We start from the raw sequence: 16,624 nt of genomic DNA on the forward strand, positions 1-16,624 counted from the left end.
TCTTCTGTTTGTTTGCTTCAGTTTTTYCCTTGGGCCCTGGCAAAAATGTTGACGGCCCTGACACATCTGTGTGACTGTTCTGTGATTTTTAAAGACTTTGCATTAACTGCTGTTTCTATGAAATAGCAACGAACTGAGTTAGGCTCGGGCATTGTCTTCCTGGTGCTAGGCAGGGAATGCAGCAGCCTGGCCAAGTTGCAGCCGGGAGCCCAGTCGGTCGCTCCGAAAGCAGCCGGGTAAATTGCTGGCTCCGTGGGCGCCTGGGCATGGAGGGGCCGGTCGAGGTGTGTGCGGGGCTGGGAGGTGCTGACGGAGGCGCCGCAGGGAGCGGGAAGCTGCAGGGTGCAGGGGAGCTGCGGCTCCCTCACTGATGGGCACGCRGCTGCTGCGCTCCCGAGGCCAGTCCGACAGCCACAGCAGCCTCGGCGCGGATCCTGTGGGGGCCTTTACACCTATGGGAGACGGAAACCTTCCTGACTCCTTGTTAAAACTTTCTTTTTTTTTTTTTTTTTCTAATCTGGTTTGGTTATTTCCTAGCGTTTTCCCTTAGATCTCAGGTGTGTCCCTAGCAACTGCAGCGTTCACAGACTGCATTACTAGAAAAGCCTGTGTTTGTCATTAATGGCTTTGTGTGGTTCACAACAACACAGAATGTGGCAAAAAGCAACTGTCAGCCCTGGCTTAGCAGGGTCTGTTTTTATTTCCTGAGCTTCCATTGCAGAGACCCTCACACAGCTCTTGCTGAAGATGAGGATTTCACTACGCAGCCCTATGGTGCTGCCGTGAGTTGGGGTGTAGCTGTTGATCCAGGTCTGGAGATAAACCAGTGACAACCTCACTTGTGACTTGGATATTTGGTCACATCTGAGTCTTTGTTTTGTTTTCTTTCAAGTTTGGAGTTGGCATGAAGAGAGGTAGATTTTTTTTTCCTTTTTTTTTAAATTTTTTCCCCTCCCTCCCATGCGGTGGGGGTGACGTGGGCCAGAGCGAGATAAACTGCGGAGCAAAGTGCAGTTACCCCTTGCCTGCTGCTGCCTTCCAGCACGGAGCAGCCGTGCACAGCACTGGCCTTCGGGCACTTCGGGGGCTGGAAAAAAAGCACAAATCCCACAGTCTTCACCATGAAGAGCTCCGGGGGTGTCTTCTGCCTTCTCTTCTTYCATGCTGGTAAGTGGCCTCTGAAAAATCCTGGCTGTGTCTTGCTGTYGTGGCGGTTGGTCGCTTGATAATGTGAGAGAGCAAGGGGAAACTCAGAACCCCTTCAGAACCAGTAGGTGTGATCATGTATGTCAGATTTACRTGACTACTGATGCCTCGTGCAGCTCGTGCGCTGTCTGCCTTGTGCCTCTGTCCGATACCGGGGAGCTGAAGGTGGAGGATGGTGCCTTGCTGTGCAGGCCACGATGCTGAGAAAGCAATTTGGTTTCTAATTATTGTGTGCTGGAGAGGGAAAAACAAACCAAAAACCACCTTTATCTCTGAAGAGCTACATCCCTTCTCCTGCTCCCCGAAAATGAATGGTGAATATGATCTGAGCCAGGACAATAAGGTAGATGTAAGCAAGCAAACAAGAAAGTAAATCTTGGAATTTCCTGCCAACTGATTCCAAAAATAACCTGTATTTATTTATCAGCGTAAAACTTGTTGCACCCACATTTTATGCACAGCTGCAGTGTTTGCACTTGGTGATGGATATTTGCTTGTGCAAGCAACAAGGTGCAACTGAGTCTGCTTTGGCTTCCTTCCTTTCCTCACGGACTACWGGAGCCCCTGCCCCTACTTAACCTGATGGGAGCTGCACGTTCCTTCCAGTGGTTGTGGAAGGGACCTGTTGTGGAGGTGGTTTGGAGGGACCAGTTTACTTTTCTAGTGTTCAGAACAAGCCCGGCTYGGTAGAAAGCGTTCCAGGTGTGCGCCACGACACGTGGCTGGAGCAGGCAGCTGGGTGCCAAAGCTCTCGTGGTGGTTGATGCTCTCCACTTCTGTAGCAGAGTCTGTTGTTCGTGTGTCCCCATCTGCCTGCACAATAAGTGAGACCTGGTCAGGAGGATTCTTCCCAGCTGCAAATKAGGATTAAGGGTAGTGTGGTTTTCTTTGACTTTGACCACGTTTTGCCAGTGGTTCTTTACACATCCACAGGGCAGCTCCAGAGAACAAACCTGAGAAGCTGCTCAAGGCCGGGACTGTGCCCTGGGCGCCACAGAGCGGTTCCGTGGCACAAAACCTCAGGCACATCCACAGCTCCCCAGGACACAAATGACAATATGATATTTTACCGGATTTTAAGAAAGGTCTGGCTGCTCTGGCTTGTTCTGTGTCACTCATGCTTAGCTAGTAACGAATCCATCTTGTTTTAATACCTAAATTGGAACCTTTCCTTTTTCTAATCCAGTTAAATTCAGTGCTCCTGTTACTGTTAATCCGAGTGAAAGCAGAAGCCATTTCTCCAACCTCAATGTAAAACAAGCCCGACTTGTTTTGGACAGAGGAAGGGAGTGAAAGTCTGGATCTTCAGGGATTTTTCAATAAGCCTTTTTACAGAAGTTTGTTTGTAATTGCTTTCTCTTGATGCTCTGTCGCCAGCTGCCAGCCTGGAGCGTGTCCGATGGTGCACCGTGTCCGAGCAAGAGCTTTCCAAGTGCAGGGACATGAGCGCGGCCTTTGCTGGGGCTGCGCTGCTGCCGCCGCTGCGCTGCGTGGAGGGGCAGGCGGCCGCCAACTGCACGCGCATGATCCAGGTGAGGTGCCGGTGCCGATGGCAGCAGTCRTGGGGTGTCCGCACGCTCCCAGTGACGTGGACGGCTCCGTGCTCTGTGTTTGGGGGAGCTCGCAGCAGGCTCTGTGTGCTGAGGGCTCCCCCCGGTGCTTCCCCGTCCCCCTCTCCCATGTGGATGCACCCCGGTTTACGAGGGGGTCACTGGTCCCAGAAGRATGGCTGGTTCTGCTAATAAACAGTCATGCTGTGTCCCAGAGTGGGGAATTAGCCAGGGGGATGCAGTCAAGGCCGAGGGGACTGGCACCGGGAAAACAGGCCTGGCAGGGATTTGCAGGGAGATTTGCCAGGTAGTGATGTGACCAGAAAAGAGGATGAACTTCCAAAGTTGTGGTGTTTGTAGTGTTTTGTCCACAGAAACAGAAGGCTTGTTGTCTATAAAGTAATAAATTCTCAGTAAGTACCATTTTTGACTGAAGGAATCAAGACAGTATTAAAGAACACAGGGAGTGTGTATCAATATATGTGGCTTGGATAGGAAATACTTTTTCATGTCCCATGTTTCCTAAAACCACTTGGCTGCATTCCCCGGAAAAGGATCTGTTAGATTCTGCAAGACAAGTTACAGAAAGAGCTGATGAGTGACTGCCTCCGAARCACAGTGTGCCCAGAGTCACATTTGTCACCCATGCAGAGAGCGTGGAAACAGCTGAAACCCCTGATGAGCTGAGCTCGGGGCGCCCCGAAGGCATCAGCAGGGAAAGCCTGACSGTCAGTGATGCTCCAGGCAGGGCCTGGCCTTGAGGGCTGCCTTCCTCCCGCTGCTGATCCGGGTGCCCAAGGCCCCCGCGCTGCGAGGGCTGCCCGGACCCGAGTCCACCTCTGTGCTGAGCTCTGCTCCCTGAGGACAGAGCAGGGATGGGATCCGGCGGCGGAGGATGCGGGACAGGCCGTTTATAGCCCCATCACTTGGACTTGGTTCCGTGAGCTCTGTTTGTGCGTGGGTAAAGTACACATTGGTTTCTTCCAAGATGTTTAAAAATTGTGAAATGCTGTAAAACTTAACCTGAAGAGCCTTTCAATGTTYAATTTGAGTGGAGCAATTAGTTAACGAGTAGTTGAAAGTAGTTAACACAGAGTATTACCAATACATGTATATCTGTGAAAACCTTATCTGGAGCCCGTGGTTTTGCTAGTTATGTTGGCCAAAGCTTGTTACAAAAAAAAAATACAAAAAATGCTTGGCTGTTGTTGGGTGCTGCTGGAATGCTCTGCTGCTGCCGAGTTGTGCCAAAGCTGCAACTTTGGGCCAGGTTTAGGTTTAGATTACCTGAGGTAATCCCCTAAAAACTTGGCAAGCGTTTTGTGCGACTGCTGCAGCGGGGACTTGCTCRGGACACGCAGGGGAGCAGCGTCCTGGCCCCGGCAAGATGAATTATCCCCCGGCAGCTGAAGCCAGCTGGTCAGAGTCTCGGTGCCAGCCCAGACGTGCAGCACCGTGACTTGCTCTGTCCCTTCTCAGCAGTAACTTGGCTCTCTGCCTGGTTAACAGAGCCGGGTCTGGCCATGGGAGGTGTGAGGAAGCTCCCTGTCCCATGCATCCAGTGCAATCCCATGTCCATAGCAGGATTCCAGCCAGCTCCGGGTTGGAGCCAGTTCAGCACATGAGGCCCTTGGGCACCCTCCCAGCAGTGGGTGCCCCAGGTTGCCCCTCTTCTGACCGTCCTTTCAGATGCTGCTTTCCTGAACGGCACAACCAGGGCCCCAGGCTGCGTTGGTCAGCGGGAGGGTTTCTGTACAGTTCCCGTTTCCTTGGGCTGCTTCTGGGCCTGTAATTCCTCCTTATCTGAGTTCTTCCTTTGCATGGTGCTCAGTTCTGTCACCTGTGGATGATCCTTGGTTGCTGCCTGCGTTAACCACTGTCGTGCAGGAACATGTGCCCTGRCTCTTCTTTGCTGTTGTTTTACTTAAGAAAAAAAATTGTTTTCTAGTGTGCAGAAAAGTCTGATTTATAGGAACAAGCAATTCAGCAGAGTWTATATTGCTGATAAGAGATATTATTCAGAAGGGAGGAAAATATGAGAGGAGAGCAGAATTTTTGTTGGCTAGAGCTCTACTTAGTATTAATATAAATTCCTTGAGACCAAGTATTACAGGGAAATGTCCATGTCCCTTTTCCTTTGTTCTGCAAGGTGTGTGGCTGCTGATCTCTCGCGGTGAGAGGATCTATTTAGTGCTGTCTTGAAAATAAACTTTGACATTTGTGTTTTGCAGCTCTAGAAGACAGCACTTCAGAATGTGTCTGTGTGAGCTCAGAAATATGTATGTTTTTTATTTAAATCTTCAAGCTTTGGGGCACTAGCTAAAGCAAAAAAAAAAAACCAAGCTCCCATTTGATGAGCTTCTAGACTGGTCCCAGAGCCGGAGGAAGAAAATAAGGATCCWTTTCTAAGATTCCTTTGAACTGTGAAGTCTGGTGAGGCCACTAGCGTGTAAGGCTGGTCTCTGCATTGTTTTTTGAAGGAAGAGCATTCTGGTGTTTAAATCTATCTCAGTAACTGTTCATTAGTAGATTGAGTGCCCTAGAAAGGACTTTTCAGAGACAGGGAGGCTCACAAATAGAGACTGATTGCATCCTATGGCCTCTTCTCTCAAATTCATGGATACACTGCCCCTGGCTGTTGGGAAATATTAATAACTGTGTTTTAACATAGATCTTCACCTTGTGTTTTGCACAGGATGGTTTGGCAGATGCAGTGACATTGGACGGTTACTCAATTTACCAAGCTGGAAAGGAGCATGGACTGAAACCTGTGGTTGGGGAAGTTTATGATCAAGGTATATTCAGACATAATAACTTCTGGATTTGTTACATAAGCTTTTTTTTCTGTTCATTTTCACTGTTTCATTGTTATTTTAGGGTCCTCTTAAAGACCCTAAACATGAGGTTATGGTCACATTCCCTTTTGGGTGTTCTTGCCATAAGAGACCTAGGAGGGAAAYGGGAGACCAAGGGCTGTCTGTCCCTGAAATGCTTAGGTCAAAACAGCTCTTCCCATCATAATTTATTCTGTTACTGTCTTCTCTGTTCCAAATGCTGCAGATAATGAAACACAAAATGAGAGGTAAGGTGTTATCAGAGCTGCCTGTCAGTGCTGTAAGCTACAAGAGTGGCACGGGGGCTCGGTGTCCCCCTGCCCCACTGCGAGAGGCCATGGGGCTGGATGTGCAGCTGGTCCTGGCCTGCTTGGGCCCAGCTTACACTGCAGCCTTGCTCCCCCTGACCTGGGAAACCTGTTCCAGCCCGGCCTCACGGGGCTCTCGTGATCCACAGCTCTGCTGGTCACAGAGCAGAGTCAATAGGTGATAGCCGAGGTCGACAGGTTCTCCCCAAGGTTGTGGACAGGGTGTCTTCTCAATGGGTAGAGCCAAGAGCCCTCTCAAGTCAGTACATCGCACTGTAATGCTGCTCCTGGGCTCCTCTGCTCCCGTTTCTCGCTATGCCGCAGAGTTTGGAACATCCTACTACGCCGTGGCTGTTGTAAGGAGGAGCTCCAACATGAGCATGGACAGCCTGCGTGGTGCCCGCTCGTGCCACACGGGCATCAACAGGACGGCGGGCTGGGACGTGCCGCTGGGCTATCTCCTGGACAGCGGGCGCCTGGCAGCGCTGGGGTGCGAGCTGCCCAAAGGTGAGAGCGGAGGCGCCGCGCGCCGCCCGGGCCCTGCACCGGCACGGGAGCTGCCGGAGCTGTTCCGTTCTGGTGCCGATGCTTTGCAGCAGAGGGAGTAGAGCTGGCACCGAAACAACAAAGTGTGCGAACTTGGTTAACCTGGAAGTAATCCTTTAAAAAAACAAAATGACCTGCTCCTTTTAATGCTTAGATGTGTAGCGTGTAAGTGTGCTAAACGTAGGGGCTTGTTTCTTGTTGATAAAAATGTCTTGCTCTGCTTTCACTTGTAGCTGTTAGTGAGTATTTCAGTGCAAGTTGTGTTCCTGGAGCAAAGAGCGGGAATTATTCCAAATCCCTCTGTCAGCTCTGCAAGGGAGATGCGTCTGGGCAAAACGCTTGTGAAGCAAACGCAGAGGAGCAGTACTACGGCTACAGCGGGGCCTTCAGGTACGAATCCTGCACATCCCACCTCTTTGGAAAGAGAGGAGATTGCAGCTTTGYACGCAAAGGCTTGGCTCGTGGGAATCCTGGGTTCTGTTCTTGGCCCTTGGCTCTTAACTTCTCTGCAGTTTTGTTGAAATGAATAAATGTGTAATCTCCTCATGTTTCTTCATCCAAGGCATAAGAAAAAAAATACAAAAAAAAAAAAAAATTAAAAGTGCAGACCTAGTGGGACTGCCATTGTTCTTTGAACAAGTAGTATTTGGCTTAATAGAATTCAAGCTCAACTTCCTTTGAAAAAATCTTTGTGCTTGTATAATATTTAAGTGCCTAAATGCTACTACTAATAATTTAGTAGTAAGAGGGACACATTGTGGCTTTCAGGTGTATTAAGTGCTAGGAGATGAGATGGTACAAATGGTATGCATTCACAAATATATACTTATTAACAGTGATGCTAAGAAATTTACTTAAAGCCTGGGAAATAAAGATTTGATTTCCTGGGCTTTATTTGAAATGTGTGATGGAACTCACTGCAAGTCACTGATCAACAGAACAAAGTGCACTGTTGTCTCTAGCAGCAGCAAAATGTAAAAGGCTTGTAATTATATAAGTATGTAAGTATATAAATATATAAATATGAAAATATATGGTGTAGCTCTTTATCTTTCTGCTGTATCCATTATCATAGTGTCTGGGTCTCAGAGGCAGGAATCTGAGGGCAGGGAACTCGCACTCGATTCCAGTAGATAATCTGCTAGGATAATCTGCTAGGACAACTGCGATTTAAGCCTTGGGACTGAACACAAGTAAGCCTGAATTACTATTTAAGGAATTAATACCTGAGTATTAAAGCTAACTGGGTATCTAACGCTTGTGCTGGGCAGGGAAGTCGCCCTGCTGTTCTCTTGCCTGGCACCTGGGGACACAGCCTGGCTGTTTGTTTCAGCAGGGTGTATCTCTGCTGCTAAAGCCTCACGACCCTTCAGAGGGCCTTGTCCGTCCCCAGCAGCCCTGAGCGTGTTGTCCACGTTCAGCAAGTGACAGTGACTTCATGCTCTGGCGGCCACTAACCTCTGCCTTGAGCTCGAGTCCCAGCGCAGGGCTAGGGACGAGGTGGGTGGGTGCGGGCGCGGCGCCCACGCGGCCTTGGCTTTGCGCTTCCCCTAGGTGCCTGGCCGAGGGCGCCGGCGACGTGGCCTTCGTGAAGCACAGCACGGTGCCCGGGAGCACTGACGGTGAGTGCAGCCGCTCCTGCAGCCCCGCCACGAGCGGGGAACCGCCGCGGCGCTGCCGTGGCTGCACAGACAGTGCCAGGTCAAGGGCTCGGTCTGGCTTGAAGTGAAGAGCAAGCCAAAAAAGCTATAATCAGTAGGTGTGTCCACATATATATGTGCGTGGAATAGAGGTGAGCCCTTATTTCTTTATTTATTCTCCAGTTTCGGCCTAGGTTAGAGGTGGGATTTTATTTCCTCTGAAAAGAGAGATTCATTAGCCCTTAAACTCTTTGTTTTATACAGGCTGGGGCTGCTGTGAACACAGAGGTTGCTTATTCCTACACAGAGGTCTCAACAGAGACCAGGAGAAAGGCAGGCCCTGTTTTGTTAAGCTCTGAGATCTGCCCTTAACACAATATCATTTAAACATCATGGGCCTGTCTGACTGTCATGAACTGCAGGGAAAGAAAAACAAGTGTCCTACGTGGTCCTAGACTTGGAGACACTTCTGATACAGCTGCAGACCCCAGTATAGGTCTGTGCATCTGCTGAGCGTTGAGCTGCTCACCGAAGCAGAGGTGCAAGACTRTGGGACCACACAGATGCACAGGATACATTGGGCAGCCCGGAATAGCTCAGGGATGTTCAGGAGAGCCGTCCTCTGCTCCGTATGCACACGCAGTGCTTAGCACACACTTGGAGGCAGTCACGAGCACCAGTCTGAGAAGCCTCTCCTGCTTGATTCCAGGAAAAGCTGCTGCTTCGTGGGCGCAGAAGCTTCGCTCCAGGGACTTTCAGCTTCTGTGCCGCGACGGCAGCAGGGCTGATGTGACCGAGTGGAGAACCTGCCACCTGGCCCGGGTGCCAGCGCGCGCCGTGGTGGTGCGGCCCGACACGGACGGCACGATTCTCTTCCAGCTCCTCAACCAGGGACAAGTAGGATGCTGGTTTTTCGTCAGTGACTTGCGTGTTCGGTGGATCCAGCTGGGTTGAAGAGCAGAGCTGATGGGTGCCCTCTGCCCCGTGGGGAGCTTGAAAGGGAATAGTGGGCACTCGGTCTCTGGGTGGAGAGCCCTGAAGCGGGGTTTGCACAGTGGGGCTGAAGGCTGTATTTGGTCCTCACGGTCTGGAACATGGGAGAACAACAACTTCATGGGGGAAGCATTTTTTCACGCATTTTCAGGTGGTGAGTCCTCCGTAAGGAAAATCCTGGTTGCTTGTCCCTCTTACAGGCAGGAGATGGTTGCCCTTTCCCTAAGCTAACATTGTCAGACTTCCCATGTGACACCAGCATACATGGACACGTACCTGACACGTCTCTTTTGTTCCTTTAACCTAACAGCAAAGATTTAGCGGTGCAGGGGCCGAGTTTCAGATGTTTGACTCGGCAGCCTACGGTGCCCAGAATCTTCTGTTCCGAGACGCCACCACCGAGCTCGCCGCGATCCCGGCCCAGAGCTACCAGGCTTGGCTGGGGGATGAGTATCTTCATGCCATGCGAGCCCTGAGCTGCGACCCCAGCAGTAAGTTGGCTTGAGATTCCACTCTGTACCAAGGAACAAAGATAGTTGATGACAGAAATCATCTTTATTCTCCTTTATCGTCTTCTCATTCTTGGAGGGTTATTGTGAGGTGCCTTCCTCATCTCAAAGCTCAGAGGAAGGGCACTCTGTGACCTTATGGCTGCACTGTGTGTCCAGCAATAGCAGGAGTTCTTGTTCCTTCGTTCTGCATAGATGTGCAGTATAGACACATCACTGATTTGGAGACCCCTGTGGCTCCTGAAGAAGGAGCAAGTCTGTGCTGAAGAAATGGAGAGAAACTGGGCAGGGAGAAGCCTCCTTGTCTGTSTCAGAGGAAATGAATGCTGATATTTGCTTTCCAATTTTGTGCAGCATTGCCAGAGAGCCTGAAATGGTGTGTGGTATCCACTGAGGAGATTTGGAAATGCAGCGAGATGGGTATTGTCTTTCAGGACAAGGATTTGACTCCATTAGTCCAGTGCATTTCGGCCAAGACAAAAGAAGAGTGCATGGAGATGATCCAGGTAGGCTGCTCCCAGCCTTGTGCAGGGAATGGATCAACACAAGCTGCTCTCACCACGTAGGTGGGATCAGAGGCCTGGAATTTAGGCAAGCCGTGGGGGATACCTGGATATTCAGGAGGGGATCTGCAGCTCACGGGGTGTGGATGAGGCTGAGCACTCCAAAGCTCTTCAGTTGTGGAAAGAACATCTTTATCCATCTAGTTCAAACCCCTGTGCCTGAAATCTAATGAGGCTTCGTGTTGATTTCTCTTGTGTTCTTCAGCGGACAAGATCTCTTTTGCCACCAGCCTTATCCTCTGACATGCGTTGATGCTGGAGGTGTCATCATTGTAGCAGGGAAGCACAAAAGCTCTAAATTTTATTTGATTTTTCAGAAAAAGGAAAGTGATGCTGTAGCTCTGAGTGGAGCCGATATTTACACAGCTGGGAAGAAGTATGGCCTTGTACCAGCTGCTGGAGAAAGCTACTCTGGTAAGGTCAGGAAACATAAACATAGACCTTATTTTTTTCAGGATTAAAAAAATAAAAAGCAAGGATTCAAAACTCTCAGCCTTCTGGCCTTGATTGGAAAGGTGTTTGCCAAGGACATCAGTATGATTATTCTCTCATCATGAATAGAGGAGGAAAATGAATATGGAGTGGGTTTCTGCAGTGAGTTTATGCCAACTTTTGTCTGTCCTAACACTGGGCCAGCTTGATGTGACAGCTGATGAATCTTTCACCTTTTTTTTTTTTTTTCTCTTTCAGTTCCACAAAAATTACATGCAATGGAAAAATGTGCATTCACACACAAGAGTTTAACRGAAGCAAAAATACAGAAGTAACACTTCTGTATTTTCTAGTTTCTAGAATCTTTGTGTTTTTAGTTAGAAACAATTGRTATGTAAAATAGCTCGCTGCTTAAAGCGGTTTTGCTGTGTCACCAGTGATCCAAATATTATTCTGGGAAGGATGTGTTTGAGTTAGTTGAGTGTTAATAAACSTCTTTCATGGCATTTAAAGTATTCATGTTCATATCTAGAGTATTTACTTCCAGTGCCTAGCAGCACCAGTATGCRGGCTGTATGGAAATGCAACATTTTGGAGTATTAGAGGTAAAGAAAAATTCCGTATGTGCTCATAGTTGATAGCCAGCTGATGGATGCTGGCTCCTTCCKAGTGCATAAGCGCAGGAGCTGGCGCTGGGGAAGAGCAGTGCCCGTTGTCACTTGCAGCACTGCTTAGGACAGGCTCTAACGCGCCGTGTCTGTCTGCAAGGCGGCGACAGCAGCAGCACGTACTACGCCGTGGCCCTGGTGCGACGCGATGCTGCCAACGCCTTCACCATCCGCGACCTGCAGGGGAAGCGGTCCTGCCACACCGGGCTGGGGAGATCTGCCGGCTGGAATATCCCCATCGGCATGCTCATTAAAAGGGGAATTATTAGGCCCAGAGACTGTAATATTCCTCAAGGTAAGATGGCAAAAGTTGGCATATCAAAAGCACAGTAACATTTTAATTATGTGCTCTATAGAAGTAATTTGTGATGTTTCATAACTCCATTAAGCATGTCTGTGCTTTTTGCTCGTTTTCTCTGTTTTCTGCAGCTGTGAGTGAGTTTTTCTCTGCTAGCTGTGTGCCTTCTGCCAAGCTGGACAATTACCCATCAAAACTCTGTCAGCTCTGCATCGGAGATGATAATGGGAAAAATAAATGCAGCGCAAGCAGCCAGGAGCATTATTACGGCTACAGCGGAGCCTTCAGGTGATTAGTACATGTGGTTGCTGTTGCTGGTTGGGCAGAACCACGTGAGCACGGGTTGGGTTTCAGGCAAACTGGGAGCTGAGGGGCTCCTCATGCATGGCCACCTGCTTGGAGCCACCTCGTAGCCATGTCCTTCCATCATAARTAAACCCAAAGCCTTCCAAGACAGGAGTTAGCTCTGACGGCTCCCTYGCCGCAGCACGGTGCTATGGCCAGTGCTCAAATTTCTATGACCTCTTCGAAGCAAGATTATTTAAACTATAGAGGGAAACAGTGGAAAATGGAATAAATACTTTATGTAACAACTGATAGCTACCTGTGGAGTCRTATCCAAAAAGTTGGGTCTTGGAAACTGCTGGGTGTGCAAATAGCAATTGCTGTTCCTGACCTTCACCTCCAAAGGTAAGGATGCATGTGGCAGAGCTGGCAGAGTGGCCTTTCTCCTTCAGGGGAGGGGGCTCTATCAGCAGCTGCCTGGTGAATACCCAGGTGCTGGACTTGAGCAGCTCTGCGAAGGGCCCTTGTCTGTCTGTGTCCAGCTGCTGCACCACGGCACGTGCCTTGCGGGCAAACTCCAGATCCTCTGCTGTCCTCCAAGATTAGAGTGAGATACCAATCACCCCATCACCAAACTGATAAGCAACAAATGTTACTGAAGGCCAAACGAGCCCTGCCCAGGTTCTAAGATACTGCATTTGATTTATAGTGTCCTTGTAGTGTAAACTTTTTGTCAAGATCCCTTTTTCTTATAATTCAGAAGAAAGATGGTGTTTAGTTTTCCAAGTGATGTGGAAAGCTTTAGATGGTTAAAAAAAGTTGCTTAGAATGTGAGGGGAAAAAACAGTCCCACAAAAGGAAGGGATGGGGCTGGATATTATGCTTGAATAGTCTTCTCTGGAAGAAGAATGACTTGCTGCAGGGGACACAAGCTTAAAGTTWGGCCTCATATTTCCACATACTTTCAGTTCTCTTGGACTTTGCCTGAACAACCTGACTAAAGGTATGAGAGGTCATTCAGTTTGTGGGTGTCCCACKGCTTGGGACAAGTTAAACTGCACAGAGTGCTGGAAAACCTGCTTTTGGGACCAGCCTTTTAGTGGGGGGCAGAGTGCACTGAACGGTGCCTGTTGAGTCTTGCTTTCTGTGCATGACGTTCAGCCACACGGTGATAACATGTCTGATTGTGTCTGGCCATGTTAACCATGAACCATACTCTAACTGTACTTCTAGCAACTGTTAGCAGTAATAACTTTTCCTAACATTTTGTGCTGGATAGCTTTTGGTTAGTGCTTTAAGCCTTCTTGATTGCTGGGTTTCATTATCATGTTTCAAGGAATGTTTCATGAAAAAATCTTGTAGAACAAACCCATCACTAGTCTTTTCCTCTTCCACTTTCCATGCACTGCCAGCACAYGCTACCCAAAATATGCAGGACGTTTGATCTTCCTGCTAACTTACCCAGCTGACCGATTTGAGGTGGAAATTATTTATGTATCATTTTCATTTTGAAGGAAATATCATGCATATTTTATGTCTGGTGACTTACCAACTCCTGCCTAGTGAAAATCTCTCCTAATAGTCTACAATTAGTGTTATATCACATTAGGCACGTTGAGCCTCTTCTGCTTCAGAAAGTTAAGGGAATTCTTCTCCTCTGAGGTTCATGAGATTGAACTTAGCTCTGGAGCAATGCCCTTATGAGCTGCAATTAAATTAATAGGTGTCTTTAGTTTAGGCTGTCAAGGCAGTGTCAGTGCAAGCACTTATGTCACTAATTTGAAAAAAAAAATATTAAGTTTGTGTGTGCACTCACTTGGGTTATGCACTCATAGGATTTCATTCAACAAAATATCTTAGTTCATATGTGATTTGAAAGGCAACAGTAGAAGCTCCTCTTAGCAGAAGGGCTAAGGGGTGTATGGAGCTTCACTGACTGCATTCTGTTTCTTTGCTCATCTAATACTAGCCTTTTCTCAGAGTTTTTAAGCACAATTTCCTCCTTTAAAATCTGAAGTCATTATATTTGCAACCTTTTTGTTTTCTTTATCCTTTCAGTTTGCTTCATTTGCTCATTACYCCAGCATGCATTGTATTTCTTTAGGGAGTTTACAGGGGAAAAAAAAAGAATTTCAGTTACTAGTGAAGATGTGGTGGAAATAAAGATGCTTTGAATTGCACTTTCTCTTGTTTCCTAAAGGTGCTTGGCAGAGAACAGTGGGGATGTGGCCTTTGTGAAACACTCGACAGTGTTTGAGCACACGGATGGTATTCAGTTTTACGTGTCCCTATTGCATTCAGTTATTTTTCCTGAACTGTTTTGCTGTAAAGCATTAAGTCGCAGTAACTAGTTTCTTCTTTCAGGTAAGAATACGGACAGCTGGGCCCGTAACTTAAAGTCCAGTGACTTCCAGCTGTTGTGTCCAAATGGTGCCCGTGCTGAAGTCACTCAGTTTGCCGAGTGTCACCTGGGTCGGGTGCCAGCACAGGCCATTATGGTGCACCCGGATACCAACGTTTTTGCTGTATATGGACTACTGGACAAAGCTCAGGTATTAACTTATCCTATGTGGTCGTTAAATATGATATAATAGAGACCAAGGATGAAGACGACAGAGCCACCCTGTGTCCCCTCCATCATGGGACTGGCAGCACGTGCACCCTGGGGAGCTGTGGTGCTGGAGGGGGAAGGGRAGAGCAAAGTGCAATCCCCGCAACCCCCCTAGGAAACCACCCTGCGGCAAAAGTGATGTCAACTCTGCCTAGCCATTGGTTTCAGCTGCAATCTTCCTGGAACCTAAAGTGTTTTCCCAAGTTGCATGACTTTAAAATAATGTGCGTCCACTAACACTTTTACACTTCTCCATCCTTTTTTTTTTTTTTTTTTTTTCCCCTCTAGAATGCAACATTATGTGGGAACAGAACATGGCTGGGTATATTTGTGCTGCAGTTGTGTATGCGGTAAATCAATCAGCCAGGCAGATCATGGCTGGCAACCTCAAGCCTAGAGCCTTCTCCGTGCTGAAGTTGCCCAGTATTTCCTTTAAATTATCTGTCTCCATGCCAGGCTTCAGTCATTTCTGTAACTTGCATGAAGCCAGATCCTGTGTTACACAATCGCACTTAAACACAGGGATTTCTAAAAGTACAGCACCTTCTACATAGCAACAAGAACCCCAAACCCAAGTGCTGCTCTTGTACTTGCCAAGAGCAGATTCGGTAGCTAATCCACTGGAGTTTCTGAAAGCAAACACCTAAATCCTGCAATTGCGTATGGACTCTCTTGTACAAAACAGTTCCCACTGTTGTCTTTGCTGTACCAGAGAAGTGTGGCACTTAGTCTTGCAAAGTACTGAAAATTTTGTATTACTTTTAGGAATTTTTTGGAAATAGCAGCAATGAAAATGGATTCCAAATGTTTGATTCTTCAACTTTTCAAGGAAAAGACTTGATCTTTAAGGATTCTGCTGTCAAGATTGTGCCAGTAAAGGAGAGAAGGACGTATGCAGAATGGCTGGGCAGTGAATATATCGAGTCCCTTGAAGGGTTGCAAACACCATCGTGCTCTCGGGCAGGTAATAAGACAGCACCTGCTAGTGGCTGCTGTCATCACCCTTCTTATATTGTGTTGGTTACAAGGATTGAACTAGCATGGCCCAAATTGGAAGCTTCCAGGCTCCCACCCTCTCCTCACACAAGCTGCTGCTAGGACGAGGTGCTGTGCTCACATTTGAAAGCTGCTTCCATGTGCTAACAGCATCTGCCCATCAGGGGAGCCGGCTGGGGCTGGAAGCTCCCTGTTCATGTGGATAGGGTGGAATTTGGGACAAAGCCAGCCAAACTGTGTCAGTGTGGCCTCAAAAATGGAATCTCCTCCTGGGCTGGATGATTCCCAGGTGCTGTTAGGTGGTGACTGCCTTTCTGATTTGGGGAGGAAGTTCTGCATCAGAAATTCTAGGGAATGCGGCGTGGCCTCCTTGCGGGATTCGTTCCGAGGCCCGCTGCTCCGTCCTGCCCGTCTCCCGTGCTCTGGGCAGCTGTTTCTCCTGAGCGCAGCTCTCAGAAGAGCTAAGTGTGCAGCGATGGACAGGCTGTGGACAAGGAGGAGCTGCTTGCAGTCCAGAATGCCCCAAGCTCCTCCACCTCCCAGCAGAGGAAAGTAGGGAGAATATCTAAGATCACTGAAGGAAAAGAGAGGCCAGGGAGATTTGGAGGCACTGCTGGCAAAGAGCCAAGGCACTGTCTATCCTCTGCATTTGCTGACCTCCCCAAGCAGCACACTCGCTCCTTGGTACTTGGGCTGCTTCAGAGAGAGGTCAGCTATTCATTTTATTTTATTTGATGCAGTCTACGAGAAACAGCCGGTGGTCCTGCTGCTGCACAGGGTTATCTGTTAGTGTGTGCGTGAAACATGTTTTTAATAATAGTGAAACGGTCGCAAAGTTGTGATTAACTATTTCTCAGTCCTCCTGGTAGTATTTGGGTTTTGTTTTTATGCACAGCTGCCATCACAGCCCCTGCCGCCCTGCTGCTGGCGGGCACAGTCCTCCTGACTGCAGCCGCTGCCTCCTGATGCCGCGAGGGAGAGAGAGCCACTGCAGTAAGAGGCTGGAAGCCCAAACGCTGTGTAAATAAAAGAGATGTGACAAATAAAGGAGAAGAGAAAAGCTGGGCTGTCCGCACGGGGTGGCTCGGTCGCTGAACGACACGTTTGTTGGCGCTCTCCCCGCGCCGCCCGCCTCTCCCCTCAGCGCTGCCCGCGGCCGGGGGCGCGGGCCGCGCGGGCGCCCCC

General features: G+C 48.7%; 1 protein-coding gene across 1 annotated transcript; it reads left to right on the forward strand.

Moving 5' to 3' along the window:
* The first annotated feature begins 1,121 nt into the window (after nt 1-1,121).
* LOC112947447 (melanotransferrin-like) lies at nt 1,122-15,482 on the forward strand. Its single transcript, XM_026039537.1, is given in 16 exon segments — nt 1,122-1,167; nt 2,584-2,738; nt 5,452-5,551; nt 6,223-6,405; nt 6,678-6,834; nt 7,999-8,066; nt 8,794-8,981; nt 9,388-9,568; nt 9,941-10,092; nt 10,467-10,563; nt 11,350-11,544; nt 11,679-11,835; nt 14,033-14,100; nt 14,197-14,384; nt 15,209-15,414; nt 15,416-15,482. Coding segments are annotated over 16 exon segments (2,208 nt in total).
* The last annotated feature ends 1,142 nt before the right edge of the window (nt 15,483-16,624 follow it).

Source organism: Nothoprocta perdicaria, unplaced genomic scaffold (assembly GCF_003342845.1).
Source record: "Nothoprocta perdicaria isolate Ctin4 unplaced genomic scaffold, notPer1 scaffold_232, whole genome shotgun sequence".
In the NCBI taxonomy this organism is placed as follows: domain Eukaryota; kingdom Metazoa; phylum Chordata; class Aves; order Tinamiformes; family Tinamidae; genus Nothoprocta; species Nothoprocta perdicaria.